This window comes from Squalius cephalus (genome assembly GCF_949319135.1).
Source record: "Squalius cephalus genome assembly, chromosome: 21".
In the NCBI taxonomy this organism is placed as follows: domain Eukaryota; kingdom Metazoa; phylum Chordata; class Actinopteri; order Cypriniformes; family Leuciscidae; genus Squalius; species Squalius cephalus.
The window spans coordinates 15,134,744-15,160,414 of record NC_137142.1 but is presented as its reverse complement, the minus strand read 5'-3'; the positions used below and the strand labels follow the sequence as shown (position 1 = coordinate 15,160,414).

Genomic DNA, 25,671 nt, shown 5'->3' with positions numbered 1-25,671 from the left:
TCCCAAACTAGTATATATATATATATGTATATATATATATATATATATATATATATATATATATATATATATATATATATGGCACACAATGCATTTAAGTGAAGCTCGAGGAAAAAAAAAAATCCAATAATACCTTTAAATTTGAGTCCTTATGAGCAGTTTTTCAGATTTAGTTCCATTTTTACTGTCATTGTGGGGTCCTGGTCTGGAGACTGGACTTGATCTACTGAAGAGGGTGTGTTTCAGGTCTTTCAATTCGTGAGGACATCTCTGGGAATTCCAGTCCTATGATAAGGGGACTTTGTTTTGAGAGATAAACAAATCCTAATGTTATTTTGCATATGAGAACAAAATATTGTGACTGATCCTTAAAACTGTAAATACTTATTTACCATTTTTTATTAAGGTTGCATATAATACAGTTGATAGATATGCAGTGGTGAAGCTGCAGTCACCAAAAGCTGCTATTGGTGCAATATAAAATGAAACAAACCCCAATAACATTGAGTAATTGAACTGCATAAAATCCCACACCCTCCAAAATCCTTGTCCAAGAAAATGACACATGGCAGTTAAAATGTCATGGACAGACGAAAAAAATAACCACACAGACATGTCCTACACTGATAACCAATGCAATTTTTTCTTCTTCGGCTTTATCTCAAGAGTGATGTTAAGGTCCTTTAAGGCAAAGTTCTTGAGTGCTGTGAAAGTCATTCATGCATACGTGAAATGTTTCAGACAAGACACATTCTTCCTCAGTGATCTGTCATGCTACATGTTGTTAAAAACCCTGAATGTACATTACGGTGAAATCAAGACAATCAACAGTCTCTTTCATTTAGACATTGAAAATAAGCATTCTTAGAATAAAGAATAAATAGATCTGCATGCAGTTAACTGCATAATATACAAGCATTTAAATATAATTTCAATTGTATTCGACATCATCAGGGTCGTAAATTTTTGGCAAGCCAGAACCCAGCTGGACATGCAGAATATGTACAAACTCACGCTGAAAAAGGGGAGGGAGGGGGGGTATAGTTCCTGCATTATTTCAGTGTGCAAAAGTGCTGATTGAACATTAAAGCACTAAAACTATAAATCCTTTTATTTTTGTATTTAGCAGTACATGCCACTGTACTCAGAGAGGGTTAGAGTCCCTGGCAGTTATTTAGACCTAGAAACCAACTCCTGCTGCCATACAGATGTTCAACTGATGCTCAACTTATCCTCTAAAATCACAAGCTAGAATCCAAACCAAGCTCCTATTTAGGACGTTCCTCTATGAGCTGCAGCTGTAGAAGACAGATGTGGATACACCAAAACAGTGATACTACTACAAATGCTTCATCTCAAATGCTTATTGAATGCAAATTTCTTATGGCGATCCCTCATCCTTTTCAGAATCAGGTGTACTGAGTGTGGACTCTGGGATGCTGCCCTGTGCTTTGAGTTTGGGTCTATGTGTTTTCAGATTCGAGTCTTCACTAGATGGGGCCGTTGAAGTCTCTAAAAGCAGCCTGAGAATTTGTCCAATCCGTTCTTCTAAATTCACCATCCTTCCATTCAGAGCCTGGATCTCAGTCCGCAGTTCCACCCTGGCCTCCTGCAGCGAGGCCAGGAATGAGCTCTCGCTACTGGGGGAAAAATCACGGGCTGGTCCTTCTCCTCTACCAAGTCTAGGTACAGGGCTCTGTGGTTCCGAAACCCGATCCAGTCTCTGGTCACTGTAGGTCAGGCCGCTATCCCAAGAGTCCGTTTTGCGCAGCGAATTCTTCCTAGATTCTCCAACCCCCTCAACACTCTCTATCTGAACTTTGACTTCTGGTGAAAGGTGCTCCATGGAAACGGCCTTAGCTGCATTGTTTAATCCCTCTTTCCTCCCCTCTTCTGGAGATGAACCTGGGGGAGCCATGTTGTTTTTCAGTCTCATCCAGCCACGAGCGGTTCCTGCGGGCTTGGTCCGCGCTGTGTTATTCACTTTGAGTCGGTTTGCGACTTGGTCACCGCTGGCCACAGCAGGTTTGAGTTCCATGATGTCGCGGTTGTTCTGCTTGATGGAGTCGCCCAGTTTAGAATAGGCCAGACAGTTCTGGATGGGTGTAATCTGGGAGATGGTGACCACGCTGCTTGTGGATCCGTTCTGAACCGTGTGCAGCGAGTTCTGCATGAGGGAGGCGTGTGGTTTCGGCATGCGTGCGGGCTGCTGTAGGTGATGTTGATTCTTCTCCAGGTCGAGCTGGGCCGAAGCACCCTGGTTACGGAGCTCCTTCTGCTGTTTGAACTTCTGGAAAAGTTTTCGGACCGGGTGGTCCACCGGAATGGTGAGTGGGACCTCATTCTTTGAGCGCTGCCTCTCCTCTTCCTCCTTCTTCACATCGATGATTTTACGGAATATAAACTGAATATGGAGACAATAAGAAATACCATTAGTTTGATTGGAAAAGGCATCTACAAGAATTTTGGAATCATCATCCAAACTTTCACTAAAGTAAATAGAAAATGCTGCATTTTGACCAAATTCAGTTTATAAGACTTTTGATGTAAATTTCTCTCTATTATTTAGAAATTATAACAATGAAAAACAGTATCAGAAAAGATTTACTAATATTTAAATATTGAACATAAAATAGTTACAAGAGCATCAAAAAAGAAGTGCTGCTCCAGTATAAAAATTAAACATTTAACATGTGGGAATTTCAGCATAAGGGGATTATCAATAATGTGTGCTGTGATGGGAAAGAAAGATTTAAATTATACATGTTTTATCTTCCTCTAAAGCCAGCCCGTCACGCTAACGCTTCTTTTTGTGTCTTGCCATTGTCTGCCCACAGATTACCTATGCTTGTACATTGTCTTAAATTATATATACGTTGGTCTCTTCACCCCCACTGTCACTCTCATATCCCACTTTTTCTCCACATGAAAATCATCATGTTCTTTATTGAAAAGAAACTTTGTGGTGCTTGATTCATTTCGTTCAGCTGATTATATTCATTTACTTGTCTGTCTCTCTCTCTCAAGATACTGTAAAAGACAAGAACAATGTCAGATTAGAGGCAAAACAGGTCAACAGAATAGCTTCTGATAACCCATTTAAATACATTCTATAATCAGGTTTTTATTCTTTTAATTATTCTATAATTAATAGACCTTAATGTCTAAAATGCTCAAGCTATATAACAGTTTTAAAGTTTTTAATTTATGCACTACAAGCATCATGAACTGGAATTGCGAGAAAAATAATAATCATTATTGACCAGGGCTGCGTTTCCCAAAAGCATTGTTGAGTTAAATTGATCGTAGAGAACATTGGTGGCAAAGGTTCTACGATCTACTTAGGCTTACGATGCTTTTGGAAAATGCAGCCCAGATCATTTAGAATTTTCTATGATAAAATATTTTTTTGTGTAAATCGATTATGCTAGAAGACATTTAATCCAGCGAAAGAAACAACATTTTATATGTATATTTATATATGCAAACACACGCACGCACGTACACACACACAAAATGTGTGTGGGTTTGTGTAAAACAGAAAGTCCTACCCCAAACAATTAGTTGAGGCAATTAATTAACCAGTAGGATGCTCAAATAAATATATTATTGTTTTGATAGTGCCACAGATACACTTTTAGGGGGAAATCAACTTACAAATGGCTAACTTGTCAATTCACGTTAAGCTGGGATAGGAAAAATACATTTTAAGATCAGCAGATTTACACACATCACCTTTTTTCCTGTTTTTCTTAAGAATCTGCTTCATTTTGAAGAATATTCAACTCTTAGATCTGAACACAAAAATGATGGATTTGTTCAGACACTGGAGCTCACAGACAGAGAAAGTCTGTCATTCGCTTTTTCCCTTTCTGAAAGTCAGCGAAACAAGAGCTACACGGAAACATTCTCTATTTGAAAATTGCAACATTTTTTGTCCCACTGAGGCTTTGTTTGAGACCACACATTTTCCTCTGACACACACATTTCCTGGTACAGCTTAAAGTTAATCACACAAAACCAAAATAATTTATTTAATGAGTTCCAATCACAGAGGGAAGTTTGGGCATTTGTGTTGTTTTTTTAATAACGTTGAGCGATGAAAGCTCATTAGAACCTAATTCTTCTGACCTCTTTCAAGGCAATAATTGCTTGTTCGCCTTTTAAGGACATCTGCAAACAAGGTTTTATAAAGAACACTTTAAATGTGATTCCACTAACTGTAGTAAAGCCAGGGATGAACTGGCCAAAGGGAGCACAGGGATGCTGGGACCATTGTTATGTAGGCTGTCTGACAAACTTTAAACATACAAAGCAAAAACAAAGATTTAAAGGGAGAAAATGTTACTCTGGCCAGTCCATTGAAGCCAATGTTGTGGATTCGGGCACAGGCAACATAGAGAACTGCATGAGGCTGCAAAGTTCCCCAGAGATGGAAACTCGAGTCTGTCCGATTATCACTCGCCGACAGATTTAGCGAAATCACCCACGAATGCCCGAAGGCAAATCGGTGCTCGTTCACGCAAGTGACAATCACGCAGTGTGCATTATCAAAGACGTGATCTGAGAGAATCGGCGATGCGTCGCTGATGCCTGTGAGATATTTGGCATGCTAAATATCTGGACCTGTCTGTGATTCAGTATCCTGCTGTGTGAAATGTGTTCTGACTGAAAACTACATCGGCGATGACCTACAGCCAATGAGAGAGCAATACAGGGCAGCGGGATGTTCGGGGAGTAGTTACAGACCAGAATATCAGCAAACAAGGCTTCAGTTCCGAAAAAAGGTTCCTTCTTGGTCTATTTGGACCCAAGAAACGGAGGAAAGTTTAGTCGAACTTTGGCAAGAGAACCCATGTCTATTTGACGTTTTCTCCTTTTCGCTTCAAAACAGCGCACAGACAATTTGAATCGCAAGTTTCTTGCAGGCTACTATTTTTAATAACATTTCCAGTCTCACGAGTGATCTTGCATTATTTCCTCATCACTTCTTGCATGTGTTTGGTTGTTAAATGTAGTTTGCGGACCAGACAGAGTTGTCTGCGATTCTTCCTATTGTAAACTCATGCAATGTGAAACCCCCTGTCGCCGATCCATCGTGCAATGTGCACACAGCAGCAACTGAATGCTACCCCAGATAGTCGTGCAGTGTGAAAAGAATGGTGATCTGAGAATGGTGATGTGAACTCGATATAAGTGGGGGAAAAAATGACTTGCGACTTGACTTGGACTTGTGAACAGTCGCAACAAATTACTTGCAACTTGACTTGGACTCATGAACAAGTGACTCAATACTTCACTTGGACTTGAAGACAGAGACCCGTGAAATCTGCATTTCCGATTACGTTCTCTCTTTACCACCCCACATGACGGTATGAAACGCAACATTTTACAATTCATTCTAAATTCATTCATTCCCTATCAATATGCTGCAGCAAACACACCAAGCCAGTGTTATTTTATACACGCGTGACACATCTGAAGGCACGCGTATTGGAAAAGTCCTGTTATATAGCCTAAATGAACAACAAACAATAACAATATAGCCAAGTTTTACCTTGTGTGATAATCTTTGTGTTATTTCATTTGAAAAGCAATCAATTAATCCAAAGGGGAGCTGCGGTGTAGCAAGAGACTTGCTTGCTGTCGATTTTCAAGAAGTACGTTTCCATGTCCTTTTCATGGAAAACAAATCAAATCCTTTCGAATTTAAAAAGAAGATTTGTTCTAAATCTCCTGTCTCTTGACGATATATATTTTAATTATTATTTTAAATACACTGATGAGCCAAAACATTGACCAGTTACAAGTAAAGCGAATATCATTGATCATCTCCTAACAAGGCCACATATTAAGGTCTGGATAGATTAGATGATAAGCAAACCATCAGTTCTCGTAATCAACATGTTGGATGCAAGAGAAATGGGCAGGAATAAATATCTGAGTGACTTTGACAAGGGCCAAATTGTTATGGCAAGGCGACTGGGTCAGAGTATCTCTGAAATGACAAGGCTTGTGGGTTGCTCCTGGTTAACTAAGGTGAGAATTTACCATGAGAAGTCCGAGGAGGGACAAACTACAAACTGGCGACAGGGTGTTGGGCTCATCGTTACATGAGGAAAAGGAAGGCTATCCTGTCTGGTCCGAGCCAACAGAAGGTCACGTACAATTTTAATGATGGTTATGGGAGGAATGTGTCATAACACACAGTGCATCACACTCTGCGTATGGGGCTGTGCAGCCGCAGACCAATAAGAGTGCCTATGATGACCCCTGTCCACCGTCGAAAGCACCTACAAGGGGCACACGATGGGAACATGATGAAGAGTTCAAGGTGTTGCTCTGGCCTCCAAATTCCCCAAACCTCAATCCAATTGAGCATCTTTGTGATGTGCTGGACAAACAAGCTTGATTCACGGCAGCTCCACCTCGCAACCTACAGGACTTGAAGGATCTTCTGCTAACGTCTTGGTGCCAGATACCACAGGACACCTTCAGGGGTCTTGTAAAGTCCATGCATCAGCAGGTTGACGCTGTTTTGGCAGGACCAACAGCATATTATTAGGCATTATTATTATTATCATTGGTTTTTCTGTCTGTCTTCTTCACCGACCTTCAGCGCTTCATGTGCTGTGACAAGAGTCCTCAGAGAAAGGTTGAAATTAAGGCAGAATCTCTTTGATGATGTTGTAAGAGGACATAACCCAAGCAATTAGTGCATGGAGAGCATGTGAGTGATTAGAAGAAAGAGGCTCTACTCAAACAAACCTGAAAAACATGAACCCAATTAATACTGTGGTGGTCCAAAAGTACATGCAACCAACAGAAACTGAGAAGATGTACAGCATATTCTGTAATTCTCAATAAGAAAATGACACTGAATGCTGCAAAAGATGAAATACTGCACATTATGACATTGTAATCATGAACCCTCTTGCGGAAAGGACACGATGCAAATTTGTACTATGCATATTCAGATTTGCGGAATGCATATGGTAATATCAGAGAAATTAACATGGCCAGAAGGCATATTGTATAAACAATTACCGCATAAAGAGGTGCAAGGCTGAAATATATACATGAAAAACTGTAAACACTTTGTTGACAGAAGAAAGAGGCAGAAGAAGAGAATTGCAGACTAGGTCTTGGGCAGAGCCATTATCACATTTTTTACGGATCCTAAGCAATGATACGGTTCAAAATTTTCAAATGAACTGATTCACATTCATTTCAAAGGACTTTAGAATCTCACTTTTTCTAAACAAGAGACAGCTGACCTGACTGTCCTTCCCCGAAGGAATACCACACATCATAGCAATACGCATCTGATTTTCATGCCTTTTCTTGGAGTATTAAAGCAAATGTCAGTTCCATACTGTAATGGCTATTTTAAGATTCCACTTCTGATCTCAGAGCGACAGAGTGAAGGCTTTGTGCACTGGTCTGTAGTCACCTGCAACTGCCGACAGAATGAGAGATAAAAAAAAAGAAAACTTGTGGTTGCTAAGAAAAACCAGCTGTCGTGATGAATGTGATTGCTGAGGTTTTAGGTCAGTGGAGCAGTCAAAATACTTGATTTGCACCCATCACATGCAAGACATCACTTAATTAATCACACACAAGATGCAATGGACTAACGGACTTCACATGATCCAACAGCTACTGCATTTAATTCAATGGAGCAAGGAGCTTTTAACTTGTTTGCTGCTGACGTGTGTTGAAGCCTGCTGAAAATTCAGATTTCATATCAGGAAAAAAAACATGTTAAAATATATTAAAATAGAAAAAATATATTTTCAAATGTAATACTTTTTCACAATATTACTGTATTTTCATCAAATTAAGGCAGCCTTGGTGAGCTTTTATATTGTTACAAAAAAGCAGCAAAACTTTTTTTCATCATTGATAATAATAAAAAATTTCTTGTGCGCCAAATCACCATATTAGAAAGATTTCTGAAGGATCATGTGACACTGAAGACTGGAGTAATTATGCTGAAAATACAGCTTTGCCATCACAGGAATAAATTACATTTTAAAATACATTAAATAAATGCAGAAAGAAATACTGATAGGAAAAAAAAAAAACACTGACTTTAAAATCTTTGATCATTCTGAACATGTCACTTGTCAGTCCTTTTCCAGTTTGAATGTTTATTTTGTGTGCGTGTGTGCATGCAGTAAACCATTGAGGCTTGAGTGACTTAAAATGACACAGAAGCCTGTTAGCAACACAATTACATAACAGATCTTGGGACACACACACACACACACACACACACACACACACACAAACTGCCATCCCGCAGTGGGGAAGCGTCTTCTCTCTGACGAGAGGTAATTGGCTCAAAATGTGTCCAGAACGTTTACTGCGGAGAATCACTGACAAATGCTTCAGACCCTCTTACTGTCACATTACAGTTAGAAGGAAACCAGGTGTGCTTTCTCACACATACACACACAACTCCTCCTCATTATATACTAATAGACAATGTAACCCCATCTTAAATGTAAGAATCCCCACACAGGTGGAGAAAAAAAAATTCACAACAGCAGCAGAAATATCACAGCAGAAATATCACAAACACAAGCTTTCCTTGCACGCATTATTGCCAGCAAGCAAAAAAATGTATTATTAAATAAAATGCAGGGCTGCTCCTCTCCTCCGTCAATCTCTCACTCTCTAGAATGTTCTGGAAGCACTCAAGAGAGAAGCCATTACTCCAAAGAGGAAATCGGCAGGGGAGTCTCACCTTCTTGCCAAGATGTCGCTGTGTGTATCCATGATTAAATGGGTCTGATTTTTTGGGGGGGACTATCTGCCTGAGGCGAGCGGATGGAAGCATTCCATCTTTATCTGATTTTTTTATTTTCAGTAACTTACTTCTTTTCATTTTCCATATATTTATCATCTAGTGTGCCTGAACGTGTATTTGTGTATCTCTGTACTCTCCTGAGCCCTGTCACTACAGAGAATAAACTTAAAAACATCACTAATTAGACCACTAAACAGACCAAATGGAGATGAAGACAGGACTGAGAGAGAAAACTAACGAGAGAGAGAGAGAGAGAGAGAGAGAGGGAGAGAGGGAGAGAGGGAGAGAGGGAGAGAGGGAGGTAAGGATGGTATCACTCTGGAGCGTGTCTTCACTAAGAATGAATGGCACCAGTTGCTAGCGTTGTTTATGTTTCACTAAAGGAACTGCAATCAGGTAGTGCAAATGCTAATATATATTATATTATATCACATTATATTATACATCAAAGATAAATGAATATAAATATTATAAATGTAAATTAATATTATATATATTTTAAGAATTTCTTCCATTTCAGGAAAAATGAAAAATAAATAAAAAAGTCTGTCTCTATAAATATCTCTCTTTCTTTCAAACCCTAGAGCCATCACTGTACCGTACCTAAACCTCCCTCCTCTTTCTCACACGCGCACACACACACTGAGGGAGAGTGTGTCAGTCTCGGTGGGTGATTAGGTGACACATTAGGGCTGTTCAGGTAATCCTGCCTGTCACCTGCAGTCATACACACACGTCTAATGCAGTCATGTGGTGAACACACGCACTGAAAACTGTTCTAATTCAGTGACACAGACTGATGAGATATGAGATTCAGTCTACTGTTCAATTTACTGCTTAAAGAAAACAACTCTAAACCTGTCCGTATCTCTTTGCCTAAGAAAACACGTGACTCTCGGAGGAAATAACACACCACACACCTCCATTAAAACACTTGAACTCTGAGACTAAGCAGACACAGTCAGGACTCAGGAGTGCTTTTGGCAATTTTATTACAATAAAATTATTTAAAATTATTAACTTGTATAAAAATGCACTTATTATTATCATTGTTGTTTTATTGCTATATATTTATAATTATTATAATTAACAATAACAACAACAATAGCATAATAAGAATTATGATATTATTGTCCATTATTATTATTATTATACCAATACAAGTAATAAAAAAAACAATAAAGTGAGTATTTAAATGTTATTATTTTAAAACAGTAATATAACAGAGTAAATAAAGCATCACCTCCAGAAAACCACATGATCTCTGAGGCTATGTATACACAGTCATAAAATATTTATTTAAAATAATTGACTTGTTAAAACTGTATTATTATTAGTAGTAGTAGTAGTAGTAGTATATGCGTGTATATATGTATATATAAATTATTATAATAATAATAATAATAATTGAATAAAAAGTGAATATTAGAATATTATTGTAATTTGTAAAATTATATTTAACGGGGCAGTGCAAGGTGGTCTGGTTAACTAATACAAGTATGATTCTCATTGTCATCATTATTAGACATGTTATTGGAAAGATAACATTAACCTCCTACAATGATGTTATTTGTTTGCATATAATGCTAAGATAGCCATGGAACTTGTGAACATTTTATGTGGTTTGACAGTAGTACTGTAGTAGTTTAGGCAGACAACCAGTCTCAGAATTTGGAAGTTATTGCCAGACAGAGTCTTATTCTGGGTCACATCATTAATGCAAAAGCCTTCTGGAAGAAGTGTGTCTGTGTGTTGTGTGTCAGCCTGAAGGCCCACAAGCTGTCTTATAGACTAACTGATTAACCAGAAAACACAAACACACACGACATTCCATAGACATAATTATTTTTATACCGTACAAACTGTATATTACCAAAAAAATGTCAAAAAAATTACCAGGACCACACACACACACACACAAAGTACATGTGAGAATATTCCACAAACCTTAAAATAACCATCTCACACCTCTGCTCTACACACACAATCAAAAACACCAGCTTTTCACTCTTACTTTCTCCAGAGTGATACCATCCTTCTCTCTCTCTCTCTCTCTCTCTCTCTCTCTCCCTCTCTCTCTCTCTCTCTCTCTCTCTCTCTAATGGCAGATACATGCTTGAAATCTAAATCTTTAATTCTGTTGAAACCCTCAGGCTCCCTTAAAGACACTAAACAAGACTGGTCTTTCATTTGACCACAAAATACATCTGAAATCACTATGCTGCCGTTTTATTTCTATATCATATATACTATACGGATTAATTGCTGTTAAATGAAGATAATTAATCTTTTTTTTCCCCCCATCAACAATTAAAACTTTTTGGCCAAGCTGTTAAGTCATGGTGATCATGATCTCAAGCTTGCACGAATGATCCTGATTCTATTCCACTATTTTTCCTATTCCCTTAATTTTCTGTCCTCTATTTAATATTTATACAGTAGAGAAAAGAATAAAGAATAAAAAAGTCTTAAGAATAAAAAAAAAAATCTAAAAATATATTAAAACTTTTTAAAACAGTGCTGCTGTGAATTTGTCTTTTGCTTCAGCATAAATGTAAGACTGTTTGACAGGTAAAAGCATGCTGGGAACAATCAGGGTGGAAAAAAGGAATAACATTAGGGGGAGAGAGAGAGAAAAAGAAAGTGATAAAGGGGAAGTATGTATGAGAGGAGCTTTTGCTGTGTTTTGATTTATTCATATCTGACCATTAGCCTAAAAACACTATGTTGTTTGCAGGTGTGTGTGTGTGGGTGAAAATGAGTGTGTGTGGCTTAGTAATTGTTTAGAAAGAAGAGAAAATATCGAGGGAAGCAAGAAAGCACGATATTTCAGCACATAGTAAAAAACAGGTCGAATCATTCAAACAAAGGAGTCTGAAATGCTGGTCTATGGAAACACTGACAATCCTATCAAAAACAATGAGACATAGCATACGAGATGTGTACTTGCTAATGTTTCTCACCCTTTTGCGCAGGTTGCAGGTGAGAATGAGGTTCCGGGAGAAGGAGTTGGCAAACGCTGTGTAAAAGTCTAACACCTTCAACAGGGCTTCCCTCTTTATGATGTGAAGATCACAGTATGTTAACGCTCGAACGTTAGCGCATGAGTGGGCCAAAGTCGTCTCCTTCCAAAACACATCACCGAACACGTCCCCTTTACCTGAGAGAGCAAAAGGACAAAAGGATCAGAGAACATGCAAAGGGAAGATTATAAAGATATTTAACAGAGCAGAGAGTTTTAGTGGGAGATTTAATTGGTGTCTTGTATCAAATGTATCATCTCACAGCAAGGTTGAGCAGCAGAATGATCAAATCTGACATTTCAATTAATATTCTCTTAATACTGTAGATCTAGAGACAGGCACCAACCTGAGCAGGAGAATTACTGTACTGGAAAGAGTTTAGCTAACTCTACTTAAAAGGGTAATTAACATAAAAAGCAGAACTTTGGATTACTCACTTTCCTTTCATTCTCAACTCATATGAATGTATGTCTTGTGTGGAGCTGAATAAAGCCAAATAATAGCTTTGTGTGAACTGACAGAAAATTAAATTAATAATTCTCTCAAAAATGTATTCTCTATCAAAAATCTGTTATCATTTAAACACCCTCGTGTTATTACAAACCAGCATGACTTTCTTTCTTCTGGAAAAGATGATATTTTAACAGTTTTTGGATATTTACTGGAAACGTTGCCCTTGCTCTGGTCCGTTCCTTATACAAAGCTATCATATGACTTCAGAAGAATTAGAACAGTGAATTAGAACAAAAAGTCATATGAAGTTTCTGGGTTTTTTTTTTTTTTTTAATCCTTCATAGTAAAAATTACTATCAACTTTTGGTATATGAAAAAGAGCAGCTTGGACATTTTTCAAAAATTGTGTTCCATAAAAGAAAAATCAAATGAGTTTGGAACAACAAGAGGGTGAGTAAATGACTGAATTTTCATTTTCCAGGCAAAGGAATGGAACGGAATTAGCAGCAAATTATTTCATCCATTTTGTGACGTACATCCTAATGAAATGGATTGATAAAAAATAAAATAAAAATAAAAAGTAGGACAGGGACTTGTTCAAACCATCAACTGTTAACTGGATGGAGGCAGATTTGAATGTGAGCTTGCTGTCAATTGTAAGAAAGGGATGGGGTTTAAGTAGACTAAATGATTGTAGAAGTCCAGCATGTTTTACCAGAGAGAAGTCTGACATTTCACTGGACGTTACAAAATTACAAGCTAAAAAATAAACGCATGCATGAATGGTTCACAATAAGATCATGACATACATTTAGAAAATAGATAGGGTGGAGTACTATTTCCTGCCAACCTTAAATTTTAAGGCCAAAAGGAACTCAAAACTATTCAGAAATGCAATAAGTGTAAAGCACAAAAGATAACTTAGAGCTCAAGTATCATTTTTTAATTATCTCTTATTTTCAGAACTGAGTGAATGAGCCAAGAAACATTAAGAGACAGTAAGAAAGCAGGATAATTGCTGCATAGATGAATGTGGTATTATCAGAGAGGAGTGTAGCTGTCTCTACTCGTTTAAGATGCCGAAGATCAATGGCACACTGATCTCTCCCATCACTTTCCACAGATCCTCGGCGCCAGCGACCCAAAATAGACCTTCAACCTTCAAGTGCAAAACCCTGCACTGATTCCATAGGACGCAGCAGTGCTGAACATGCAGTTACCACAAGAAATCTGGGAAAATCAAAACCCTTCTTGGCTGGTTCAAAGAGAAGTTTCTTATTTTCAGGCTAATATTTTTGATGCTGAACTCAGCATTATCTCCTTACAGAGATCATCTGCCACAGGTGTTTGTCCTGCCAATTAAAGACTTATTTCTAGTAGCAAAACATATTTAATTGGCTGCACATGCCAGACCAATTAAACCACAATTAGCAGCTGCTAGGAATGCATGCACACATGCGCTCTAATTAACCATTCAAAGCAAAACTGAAAAATCCTCTTTTCCTGAAAACCATTGTTGTGCTGTCATCTTTAACAAAGCAAACCACTCTTGCGTCAACCCTAATAACATGTTGTAGACTGCATGCACAAGAGCTGATATGTTGCATTTAGTGCAATATATACAGTATATATAACTTAATACAAATTCCAAATTGATTCATGTAAACATTATTATGGTACAAAAAATAAGTTGTTTCACACGCTCAGGGTATTTATTTTAATTTATTTTATTTTACTGTGTGCAGCAGATCTGGTCTGCAGAGACTTTGTCAAGGACTCTACTGAGAGTTTGAAGACAGTCGTATCCCTGAAGAGGCTGTGGGGATTTACGGTTTATCTCAGACAGAAGCCAGCAAACATAGTCTCCAAGGAGTCATGTGTTACCATGGCACTCTGTTGCCACGTGGGGACAGTTAAACCCATACCTTCAGGATCATACTGTAATATTTTATAATACTTTTATAGTGTGTGTAAAGGTTGAGAACGTTAGGTGGAATATACAAATTCCGTCCAAACTGAGACGGCGTCCTGCTAAAACAGAGACATTTGAAGAGGCTCTTTGAAGTGGATACATTTGAAAACTCTGTTTTTATGATGTAGTGTAGACTGTAAAAACATAGGTATTTGAAAAAGATGACGTATGTTTAGTCATGTGACGTATATTGTACCCAAAGGTATCTATGGTTATACCAGCATTGATGTGCCTGCTATTTATTTTCATTGTGTTGTTAGAAACCATTTTTAATTTGTGCAGGCCTCATTCTACATTGCTGCAAAGATTTCAGAAAATTGCTGTCCTGTGGCAAAACATGAGAGAAATTGCATTTTAGACCATTCGTATTTTGAGTGCAAACTGGAAGCACTAGTACAGTAAGTTGTGGGATATTTTGCTAATAAAATGATCATCCCAGAAGAATAGCATGAGATCTTTATTATGTCTGGTCTCTCAGCATCATCTCAGTGATCTTTTAGTATTATGCATATGCAGTAAGATGATTTAAACGTGATCCGATGCTTCAGTATGGAAGAGCAACTGTTGGAAAACACTTGAAACCGTGTGGAAGGAGAGCGTTTCGAAACGAAACCGCTGTTTTCAAATGTGTCCAGAATAATGTAGACCGAGAAACTTTTAGCAATATCTTCTTTTGTGTTCCACAGAAGAAAGAAAATCATACAGGTTTTGAACTGCATGATGGTGAGGAAATGATGCCAGAATTTCCATTTTGGGAGAACAATCCCTTTACGTAAACAAGTGACACATGGGTATGTTTTTCCTTAAGCACATTTACAAGGGTTGTGTTGAAGACGGTCCAGCGAAAATTGTTTTAGGTAAATGTGAGCCATATGGAGAAATGTGACTAATGTCATAATTTCTTCTCATTCGTCTCCTGTAGAGCGGCACAGCTCTACACCTCACTAACTCCACTCCCCAGGAGCCCATCTTCCTCTGCCCAGACACCCACCACCCTCCTGGGCACACAGAGGCACTGTGGGTCCAGGCTTCCTGCCGAGCTGGAGGAGAGACAAGGCCTCAACTCAGTGGCCATTAGAGCTTAATGATTAATGCCGCTGTATGGTTCCATTCTGATGACGACTCAAGGGAGAGCGATATTCTAATGCGATTTCAGTGAAGCAGCTGATTGAAAGTTTAAAAGTGAGATGGTGTTTGTAATGGAAGTCAGTCTGATTGCTGGAGATTCAATCAAAATCAAATTAATGATGTCAAAAAGAAATCATTTAAAAAAAAGTTTTCATCACCATGACAACCAAAATGTATTTCTAATCTAGAAGTCAAACACTGACAGCAGCAAGAATGAACAGATATTGAGAGATGCTAATAGATGGTAAAAAAAAACCAGAGCATATATTAAGCCAGGTGCACACTGTACGATTTATAATAGTCCTTTCAGACTGTTGCTTGTCAGACTGTACGAACATGATCCCCGCTGTAAGCCATGTTACACTGTAAGATCTCAGTTGTTATTAAAGCGTAACTCTCGCCAAAATGCAACCTAGGGTCTTTTTGTTAATCTACTCGAGGCAAAATTTCATTTAAAAGCATAATTAGAATGGAAATGCCACTTTTAAGTTTGACCATATTTTCGTTTTCAGTCAAATTGCCTTTTGAATGGGAGTGCTTGGTGTACGACTTTGATAGCATCAAAATCGCTATTTTTAAAACACTAAGAAGGCTCAACACAACATGAAACTGTGCTGGAAGTATCACCAGGGGCTCTACACATGAACTCGAGCATTGAGAACATTGTTTGTGCACACAGAGTTTACTAAAAAGAAAGATTTTGAACAACTCACTGTAGCTGTGTCCGCCGGCATTTTGACAGTCAAAAATAGCCGATGTCCGAATGCAACGTAACAGGGAGGAGAGTAAAGATGGAAAGCTCATAAAGCTTAGTTCCATATAAATTCACGGATAATTTGTTGTTTTGTCGTTAGTGAAAATCAATATTGACCTTGTATTTGAAAAAGGATCCTCATATAAGAAACAATACTAAAATTCAGAGTCAGTTCATTCGCATTCGGAGATCGGCTATTTTTGACTGTCAAAATGCCGGTGGACACAGCTACAGTGAGTTGTTCAAAATCCTTCTTTTTAGTAAACTCTGTGTACACAAACAATGTTCTCAATGCTCGAGTTCATGTGTAGAGCCTCTGGTGATACTTCGAGCAAAGTTTCATGTTGTGTCGAGCCTTCTTAGTGTTTCAAAAATAGTGATTTTGATACACCAAGCACTCCCATTGAAAAGGCAATTTGACCGAAAACGAAAATACGGTCAAACTTAAAAGTGGCATTTCCATTCTAATTCTGCTTTTAAACGAAAGTTTGCCTCGGGTAGATTAACAAAAAGACCCTAGGTTGCATTTTGGCGAGAGTTACTGAGACTTTAACTGAGACTGTACGGCAGTCATGACGAGTAAAAAACGGATGCATGCAAGAAGACTCGTCTGGGGACATCAATCCATGACGCATTCGTTGACTGTGAGCTGCATTTACATGCGGGACAGAAATTCTAGCTAGCAAACAAAAACACTCTAGCATCAATTTTGATCATGGCTTTTCTTAAAAAAGGAAACTGGGTTTGGAGCAAGTGGTGGTTTGTTGTTGTCTTACTAACTGCATCATCATGTTCTTCACTCCTATTGATTTTTGATTTGACAGTTGTCGTAGAAGTCTGGACTGTGCGTCAAATCTTTTGTCTTTGAAAATTTGATCACATTACTCACTAATCAGCAGTCGGTGAACATGTCAAACTAGAGATCAAAGACTTCCGATTTTTGCCTAGGAATTAGAGGAATCTTTTAGGATTCACAAAAATTGGTCTCAGGCGGGCAAATCGTAGCCAAAATCGTACAGTGTGAACCCGGCATAAATCAGTGCTTTTAAAAACAGTTACCAAACGAACCAAGTATAGCGATGACCTCGTCATCCTGGATGACCTCCAGTGATCCTGACACCACAAAGCAGAGCAGGTCCACGCTTTCACCCGCATGGAAGATGAGGTCACCGGGGGCGGAGTGTATCATTTGGAACTCAACAGCCAATGAGCGCAAACATCCGTCACTGGCCAATCGGAAGGCAGGGTGCTCGTTGAACACATTCCTGTTCAGGTGCACGCAGATATCAGCCCGCATGTCCTTAGGGCAGATGGAGAGCACCTGTGCACAGATGAAATTTCAATGTAGAATTTTCCAAGAATAATATCAAAAACTTCAATCATGCAACCATCCCCATCTGTTTCAGTCTCACCTTCTCTGTGTCGATGCCTTTGGACATGGACCACGTGGAGACGATGTAGTCCATCACTCTCTCACTGAGGCCTTTGGGCACCTGGTAGAGCTTGAGGAAATCCCGCACGTTATTCAGCATTTCGTGGTAACGGTTGGTGTTTGCATACATCTGCTGGAAAATGGTTGTCACATTACCGAAGATGGTGGCGTAAAGGAGAGCTATAGGACATGAGGAGAGAAGAATAAAATAGATATTGGTCAGACAGATTTGAAATGAGAATAAATAAATAAATCCTTAAATCAATTCATTTTAAACATTTAAATAAATTGTTAAATGTACAAATATAGTTTATTTAATATTTTCTTTTGTCTTCCACAGAAGAAAGAAATGCATACAGGTTTGGCACAACATGAGGGTGAGTAAATGATGACAGAATTATCATTTGACAGATATAAAATTTTTGGGTAGATTCTGAATGAATGAATGAATGAAGCAAAAATTACATTTAGATAAATAAATTGTTCAAATGTGACAATAGATTTGGATATGTGTGACAGAATATATTTAGCATTAATTGAAATACACAGTAATTGTTTCAAACTAGAACTGCATGATTAATCGTTTAAAAAAATCATGATCTTGATGCAAACACCAACAAATCTCATTCTTAAATGACAATGATTTGGTGACTGTTAAAAAAAATGTATTTGTCATTGAATCATTCGTTCAAAAGATTAGTTCAGAAATGCTGATTCGTTGAGAAACAAGTGAAGTATTTATGAGTAAGTCATTAAATCATTCATTCAAACCAATTTAAAAAAAATAATTCATTCAGATTAATTAAACATTTTAAATAGACTGCAACAATTAACATTTTGTCTCTTAACCTCTAGTAAATTATGTTATTTTGTTTAGTTTGCTCAGAATCGTGGGAGAATTCTATTTGAAACAAAATAATTGTAATTCTCACTTTATCCAGAATCCTGCAGCTCTATTTCAAACATTTTATAATATGCAGTTTTACAATGCACATGGCACAATGTAAACTTCTGCTCCTGTTTTTATTGCCTTTCTCATGTGTTACCACAGTATCTCCAATCCTCATCTCTATGGCAACCTTCCTGAAATAGCTTTCCAAATACTTCCACTCACAACCAATAAGAGAAGAGCGGGAACAGAAAAGAAAGTGAAATGGATGGAATGTGATAAGATAAAATGGATGATGAAAAGCCAAATGAAATGACCAAGTTAGAGGAGGAGAAAACCGATCGAGAGAAACAGGGAAAACAAGAGGGAGTCAGAAGGCTGAAGAGAGTGAGTTAGGAAGGGGATTTCTTCTTTTTGTATTTTTCTGATTCAGTTTTCATGTTTTGGATATCAGCCATCTGACTCACCTGTACTGAAAGAAAGTAATTATAGTCAAAGAAACCTCACACACAACCTCACAAATACACAAAACTAATCAGAGAGTCATTGTGAAAGAAAGAAAGAAAGAAAGAAAGAAAGAAAGAAAGAAAGAAAGAAAGAAAGAAAGAAAGAAAGAAAGAAAGAAAGAAAGAAAGAAAGAAGAAAGATTAGGTGAAACAAAATGTTTGAACTGACTCACAGAACTGAACTGAACTCTAACTCTAATATTAAAGCATATCTTAACACTCTCTGAAAAAAGTATTATAAGTCTTTAATGGCCGATATAACGTGCATTAAAATCATCAGCTTAACTCGCCTGCAAGATATCATGAATATTTTATATATTTTCCAGCCCTAACTGGATGTGACAGTTCCTCACAGTTCTTCAGCATCAGTTAGAGATGAGGACTGAGAACTTACTTGTGATCATCAAAATCTGCTTGGCATAAATAAAAACATTCCAAATAGGGCTGTGCAAAGATTAATCGCGATTAATCGTATCAAAAATAAAAGTTTGTGTTTACATAATGTGCATGTATATGTATAAATACACACACATGCATGTATATATTAAGAAATATTTGCATGTATGTACTGTATATATATTTATTTATATATTATATAATATATATATATATATATATATATATATATATATATATATAAAATCTTAAATATATACATGCATGTGTGTGTGTATTTATATATACAAAATTATTTTACATAGTACACGCATATATTATGTAAACACAAACTTTTATTTTGGATGCAATTAATCGTTGCACAGCCCTAATTAAAAACGAATCATGTCATGAGGGATTTATCTAACATTTTTGTGCACAATACAACCATACTGTATTCCACCCCACACATCACCCAGTGAGATTTTAAACTTTTTATCCAGGTGTAACTTTGGGGCAGAAATAGAGAAAGTTGTAGAGCAAATGGCACGAATGGTGCATTAGGGAGAGTCTCAGGGGAGCATGTACAAACTAACACACATAATGAGGCCTTATAGGACCTCACCACCACAGAGACAGACAGAGATGTGGGCAAGACAGGAAGAAAGAAAGAGTAAGACATGAGATTAGGATCTTTAGCGAAACATGAAAACAAAAGAGAAAATATCTTGACTGAAGGATCTGGAGATGAGAACAATGTGTTCGGTTAATTACAGACAGAGAAAGAGAGAATGGGGCTCTGCGCTGTGTACGAGCCTTCTCAAAGAGTCATCAGAACAGCTAACTACAATTATTCTCTTCATTAATTGTGAGCTGTTGTTTTTATTGGGCGTGTGTGATCATCTCCCCTTGATTAAACCAAAGTGTTCTGACATCATCATGAGTAGATCAACAGAGCCCTTTTAAAATCCCTTGTTCTAACATTATTCTGACATCAAGTCTTTGCTTGTATTTGCCATAAGCACGTCACACTGAAAGTTGGATCTTGCTGTTCCTACATTTCATGCGTCAGAAACCAAACCGGCATCAACAGAGCTCATTCGGCCATCCTCTTAAAGATTCACAATGACCCCCATTAGTGTAATGAGCTTTTAAAATGACTGCTCCACCTAAGTGATGTTGTTAGCGAATATTACAGGTCAGGGAAACCGCTGTCTAGGTCAAAAGCAAGAAAATACTGTATGAAGTCTTTTAAAGAAAAGTTTTAAAGTAGTCTCTTCTGCTCACCAAGGCTGCATTTATTCGATCAAAAATACAGTAAAACAAGAATTTAAAATATCTTTTCTATTATTTCTATTAAATAACTGTTTCTACTATTATTTTTCTATATTTTAAAATGTAATGTATTGCTTTGATGACAAAACTGAATTTTCAGCATCATTACTCCAGTTTTCAGTCACATGATCCTTCAGAAATCATTCTAATATGATGATTTGGTGCTCAAAAATAATTTATTATTAAAAACAGTTGTGCTTAATATTTTGTGGAAACCATGATACATTATTTTCAGGATTTTTTTGATGATTAGAAAGTCCCAAAAAAAAAGCATTTATTTGAAATGGAAATGTTGTATAAATTGTAAAAGGTTTATATTACTTTTGATCAATTTAATCCTTGCTGAATAAAACTATAAACTCATTTAAAAAAAAATCACAATAGTAAAAATCTAATTGTAAAAATAAATGAATAAATTTTTTTTTTTATTGTTTTAAATAAAATAATATGTATACGGCCAGTCTGAATAGTCGATTTTGATTGGCTGTAAGGTGTGCAATAAAACCGTTTAATGCACAGGTAGTTCCAAGTCAGTTTAATCACCGTTCTATATTAATGCACTCGCACACAGAGATCTGAGATCGCGCTGCGCACACAGAAACATTCAGGAACACAGAAACTTATCAACGCTGCCCTGCGACATTAAAATAGCTTCGCAACTGAATCACTGCATAATATTTCTTAGAAACTAGAGGGTTACATGCTATTTTACTCACAGCTTCATTGAGAGAAATGCTGAACAGATGCAAGTAATTCACACACGCATTTCTCTCTCTTTCTTTCTCTCTCTCTCTCAATAATTTAATAAATGCTTTAATTCATTTATTCAAATAAAAGTAATCTTGCGCACTACTTTATCTCTTTGTCTGATTTAAACCCTTCCGGTCAAATACTGCACCGCAAACATCAATAACATCTTTAAGTTGTCAATGCTGGCAAATGACCATGGTGTAAGCGGGATAATCAACGTCTAGCTGTGCATTAAATGATTTGAATGCTCGCGGAGGGCATTCAAATAGTTTAATGCACAGTTAGCCATGGATTATCCCTTACGTATAAGTCCATTTATGAGTGCGACTCGAATGCACTCCGCGGAGGCAACCACTCGCTTCGTGTCGGGTGATTACGAGTGTGTGTGTTTTTGCCATTTGAACCTAGGTTTTCTTGCACGCTAAAAAAAACAGTAAATTTAAAAAGCCTAAAGAAAACACAGTTGCATGATGCCCCCAAGAGTCAGTGCATGCGGGGTCAGTGAGCAGGGTTTCTATATGTGTGTTTGTGCGGTTCAGCACTCACACATGCTGATAATTTTTACTGCATATCTGTATAGTATCCAGAGTGACTCCTCACTGCACACACATATCTGGAGAAGGACATTAACAACGACTGGCTTCATTCCTTCATTCTGGCCAGTTATATGTGCTTCTCTCCACCCATCTCTCTCTATTACTGTCTCTGAGTTATATCTGAAGGAGATGCACTAGAAGCGAAGCACTGCTGTCTGGAAGATAGAGGGGCCAGATGAGATTAGTCAGATTAACTCTGACAGAGCAGAGAATAAACAGAAAAAAAGAAAAGAAGCTAGAAAAGAGACCCAGTTTAACCTAATATTAATATTTACTTCGGGTGATCTGATTTATCAGGTGAAAATGACAATCTATCTCACCTGCTCATTTTGTTGTGAAAAAGAAGATGTTAAAGAAGAAAATCACTCACATCCGACCATCATCATGGCCACAGAGAAGATCTTCTCTCCGTCTGTAGCTGGCGCAATGTTTCCAAAGCCAATGGTGGTCAGGCTGGTCATTGTGAAATATAGTGATGTTATATACAGAGAGTCTTTCCCAGGACCGCCCTCCCATTGACCAGTCCCACTGGCATTGTACCGGTACGGGGATCCAATGTTGATGGCTAATTGGTAGAGCCAGCTGTCAGTCTTAATGGTGTTGGTTTGTTCGTCAATGACCTCATAATCTCCAATGCTGTACCATATGCAGGCAAGCCAGTGGGCCACCAATCCAAACACACAGACCAGTAAAACTAGCACAGCTGCGCCATACTCCAGATAGTGGTCCAGTTTACGTGCAACACGACCCAATCGAAGCAGTCGAACTACCTTCAGAGAACTGAACAAGCTGCTGATGCCCTGGAAAAAAAAGAGAAAATAAAGATAGTTTATAATATAATATGGTAACACTTTATTTCAATAGTCCACTTTAGACATTCTACTAACTTTGCAACCATGTCAGAATAGAATAAATTGACAAGTACTTGTAAAGTTTCTTATAGTCAGTAGCCTACTTATAGCTGCACCACTGTATTAAGCAGACGCTCTACAAATACTCTAATGACTGATTGACATGTAGTTGCACAGTTACTTATAGTTAGTAGAATGTCTAAAGTAGACTTTCAAAATAAACTGTTAAACATTACATAACATAACATACTATGTAATATAATTTAATATAATATAAACTATTTTTGGTATTTGGTACTCTATTTTACATATATTTTACTGCATATTTGTCATATGTAAATGCTAAATTGAAAATGTTTCTTGTATAACTAGAACTGCTTTAATATTGGGTTGAAAAATTTACAAAAGAAACAAATTAATGTTTTACATGAATTGTTATCTAGTGTGATTTTTGAATGCACAAGGAGTCTGACAACAGCCGGTCTGCTCCACACGGAGATCTGATTTCACCATCATCGAGTCCATCTGGGATTACATGAAGAAACATGAAGAGAGAGACTAAATCCAGAAGAACTGCGGCAACAACTCTAAGACGTATATCAGAAATATCAGATCTCCGTGTGGAGCATACCAGCTGTTGTCAGACTCCTTGGCATACAAAAATCTCACTGGATTATTATAATTGATGGCTAAAGGAAATTTAACCGGATATTTCCTACTGACACACTACAGCAAATTATATAAATAACTAATTTATATAAATAAACCCTTTTTTTTTGGTGAAAATACTAACGTGCCTAAGACTTTTGCACAGTACTTGTGTGTATGTATATATATATATATATATACAGTGCTATGCATAAGTTTAGACACCCATACTAAAGTTGACTAAAAAGAGGAATAAAAAATCATCTTTTGGAAACTGAACTTAATGCCTTAATTTAAAAAATTAGGAAAAATCCAACCTTTAAGGACACCAATTTTCTTTGTGAATGAATAATGTATCGTAAATAAATAAATGTTCTTCCTTAAAATACAGGGTGCATAAGTTTGGACACCCCTATGTTAAATTCCCATAGAGGCAGGCAGATTTTTATTTTTAAGTATTTAAAAAAAAATTTTTTTTAGGATACTATGCATCCTGATAAAGTTCCCTTGGCCTTTGGAATTAAAATAGCCCCACATCATCACATAGCCTTCACCATACCTAGAGATTGGCATGGTTTTATTTCAGTTAGCCTAATAGCTAGTTTGATTTGCATTGAGAGATGATCTTATGGAAAGTACCCCATGCCAATCTCTAGGTATGGTGAAGGCTATGTGTTGATGTGGGGCTATTTTAATTCCAAAGGCCAAGGGAACTTTATCAGGATGCATAGTATCCTAAAAAAAAATTAAAAAAAATACTTAAAAATAAAAATCTGCCTGCCTCTATGGGAATTTAACATAGGGGTGTCCAAACTTATGCACCCTGTATTTTAAGGAAGAACATTTATTTATTTACGATACATTATTCATTCACAAAGAAAATTGGTGTCCTTAAAGGTTGGATTTTTCCTAATTTTTTTAATTAAGGCATTAAGTTCAATTTCCAAAAGATGATTTTTTATTCCTCTTTTTAGTCAACTTTAGCATGGGTGTCTAAACTTATGCATAGCACTGTATATATATATATAAATCTGCTGATGTCTTTTTTATATACAGAGTTCCTCTTTATGAATCCATAATTAAACAATCCTCTACACTCTAATGACATACAGCACACAAAAGGAAAATCTATTTGACATTCAGTCTATCAGGTTAAATCATTCCTTTATTGTCATTTATTACAAAGCCTCTTAAACGACCACTGAGTTATTTTACACTATTTGGCACACAGCATTGTTAATTGGACGCTACATTCTGAAACAACAAGTGCTTTTCAAATTTTTCAGTTCACTGAACACACTCTTTACAGTCCAAATTGCACAAAATATAATTCTGCTAACACTTTGTTCTAAATTTGGAGCAGGTGAGCTGAGCCAAGACGACAGAAAAAGGTGAGAAAGTGGTTGGACATCAGAATCACTTTGCAGGAGAACGCTCTGTTCTCACACATGATCGTCCAACATTAAAAGGCCTCTGAAAATTTGATGTCAGGCAGCACTTTATTTCTGCGTAAAAACATTGCAGTTCAGTCCAGCCTGGCCTGGTGTGACCATCTGAAGCACATCCCTTCTTTTTAAGTGCAAATTCAGTTACAGACATGCAGTAAAAGATTCAAGCAACTCTGTGTTCAGACATGACCAACAATGTAGCTTGTTATACTCAGACTGAAACGGTAAAGCTAAACCAAAATATGTAAAGATATAGCCTACAACAAAGCTGTTATGAAACCCCAATCCTATTTCAAAAGTCAACTGTAAAAAAAAAGAAGAAAAAAAGAAAGAACTTTAATTACAGGGAATGACAAATACCAGCAAAGTGACACTGAAACTAAACATTTGTTATCACAAAAAATGAAGATTTCACATAAATGGATATGAATAACGGAGATACTGAAGCCTGAAGTCATGTATGCTGCTCATGTTTATTTCTCTGATGCTGGCCTGCCTGAGAATAAACTTTATGAGAATAACAGAGCATTACATAATGCTTACGGCAAAATCTTAAATCTTAAATTCTCTTTCATGTGATAAGAAATCCACATGAAATATAACATGGAGATGTTGCGCTATGGGATTTAACTGAAAGCTTGTCCTCCTGGAATAACTGTGTATTTTCTTTGAGGTGTTTATCAGAGCTATTTATCA

The 25,671-nt window shown here is 37.2% G+C and overlaps 1 protein-coding gene across 1 annotated transcript in view; it reads right to left on the bottom strand.

Annotated features, from left to right (window-relative positions):
- Window positions 1–379: 379 nt before the first annotated feature.
- kcnh5b (potassium voltage-gated channel, subfamily H (eag-related), member 5b) overlaps window positions 380–25,671 on the bottom strand; it is a 43,016-nt gene continuing 17,724 nt past the window's right edge. The window contains exons 7-11 of the mRNA XM_079854640.1: window positions 22,399–22,828; window positions 17,558–17,757; window positions 17,214–17,466; window positions 11,779–11,975; window positions 380–2,404 (exon numbers count right to left, since the gene is read on the bottom strand). Of these exons, the coding sequence (XP_079710766.1) occupies window positions 1,382–2,404; window positions 11,779–11,975; window positions 17,214–17,466; window positions 17,558–17,757; window positions 22,399–22,828 (2,103 nt within the window). The 3' untranslated portion in view covers window positions 380–1,381. The remainder of the gene's footprint in view (window positions 2,405–11,778; window positions 11,976–17,213; window positions 17,467–17,557; window positions 17,758–22,398; window positions 22,829–25,671) is intronic.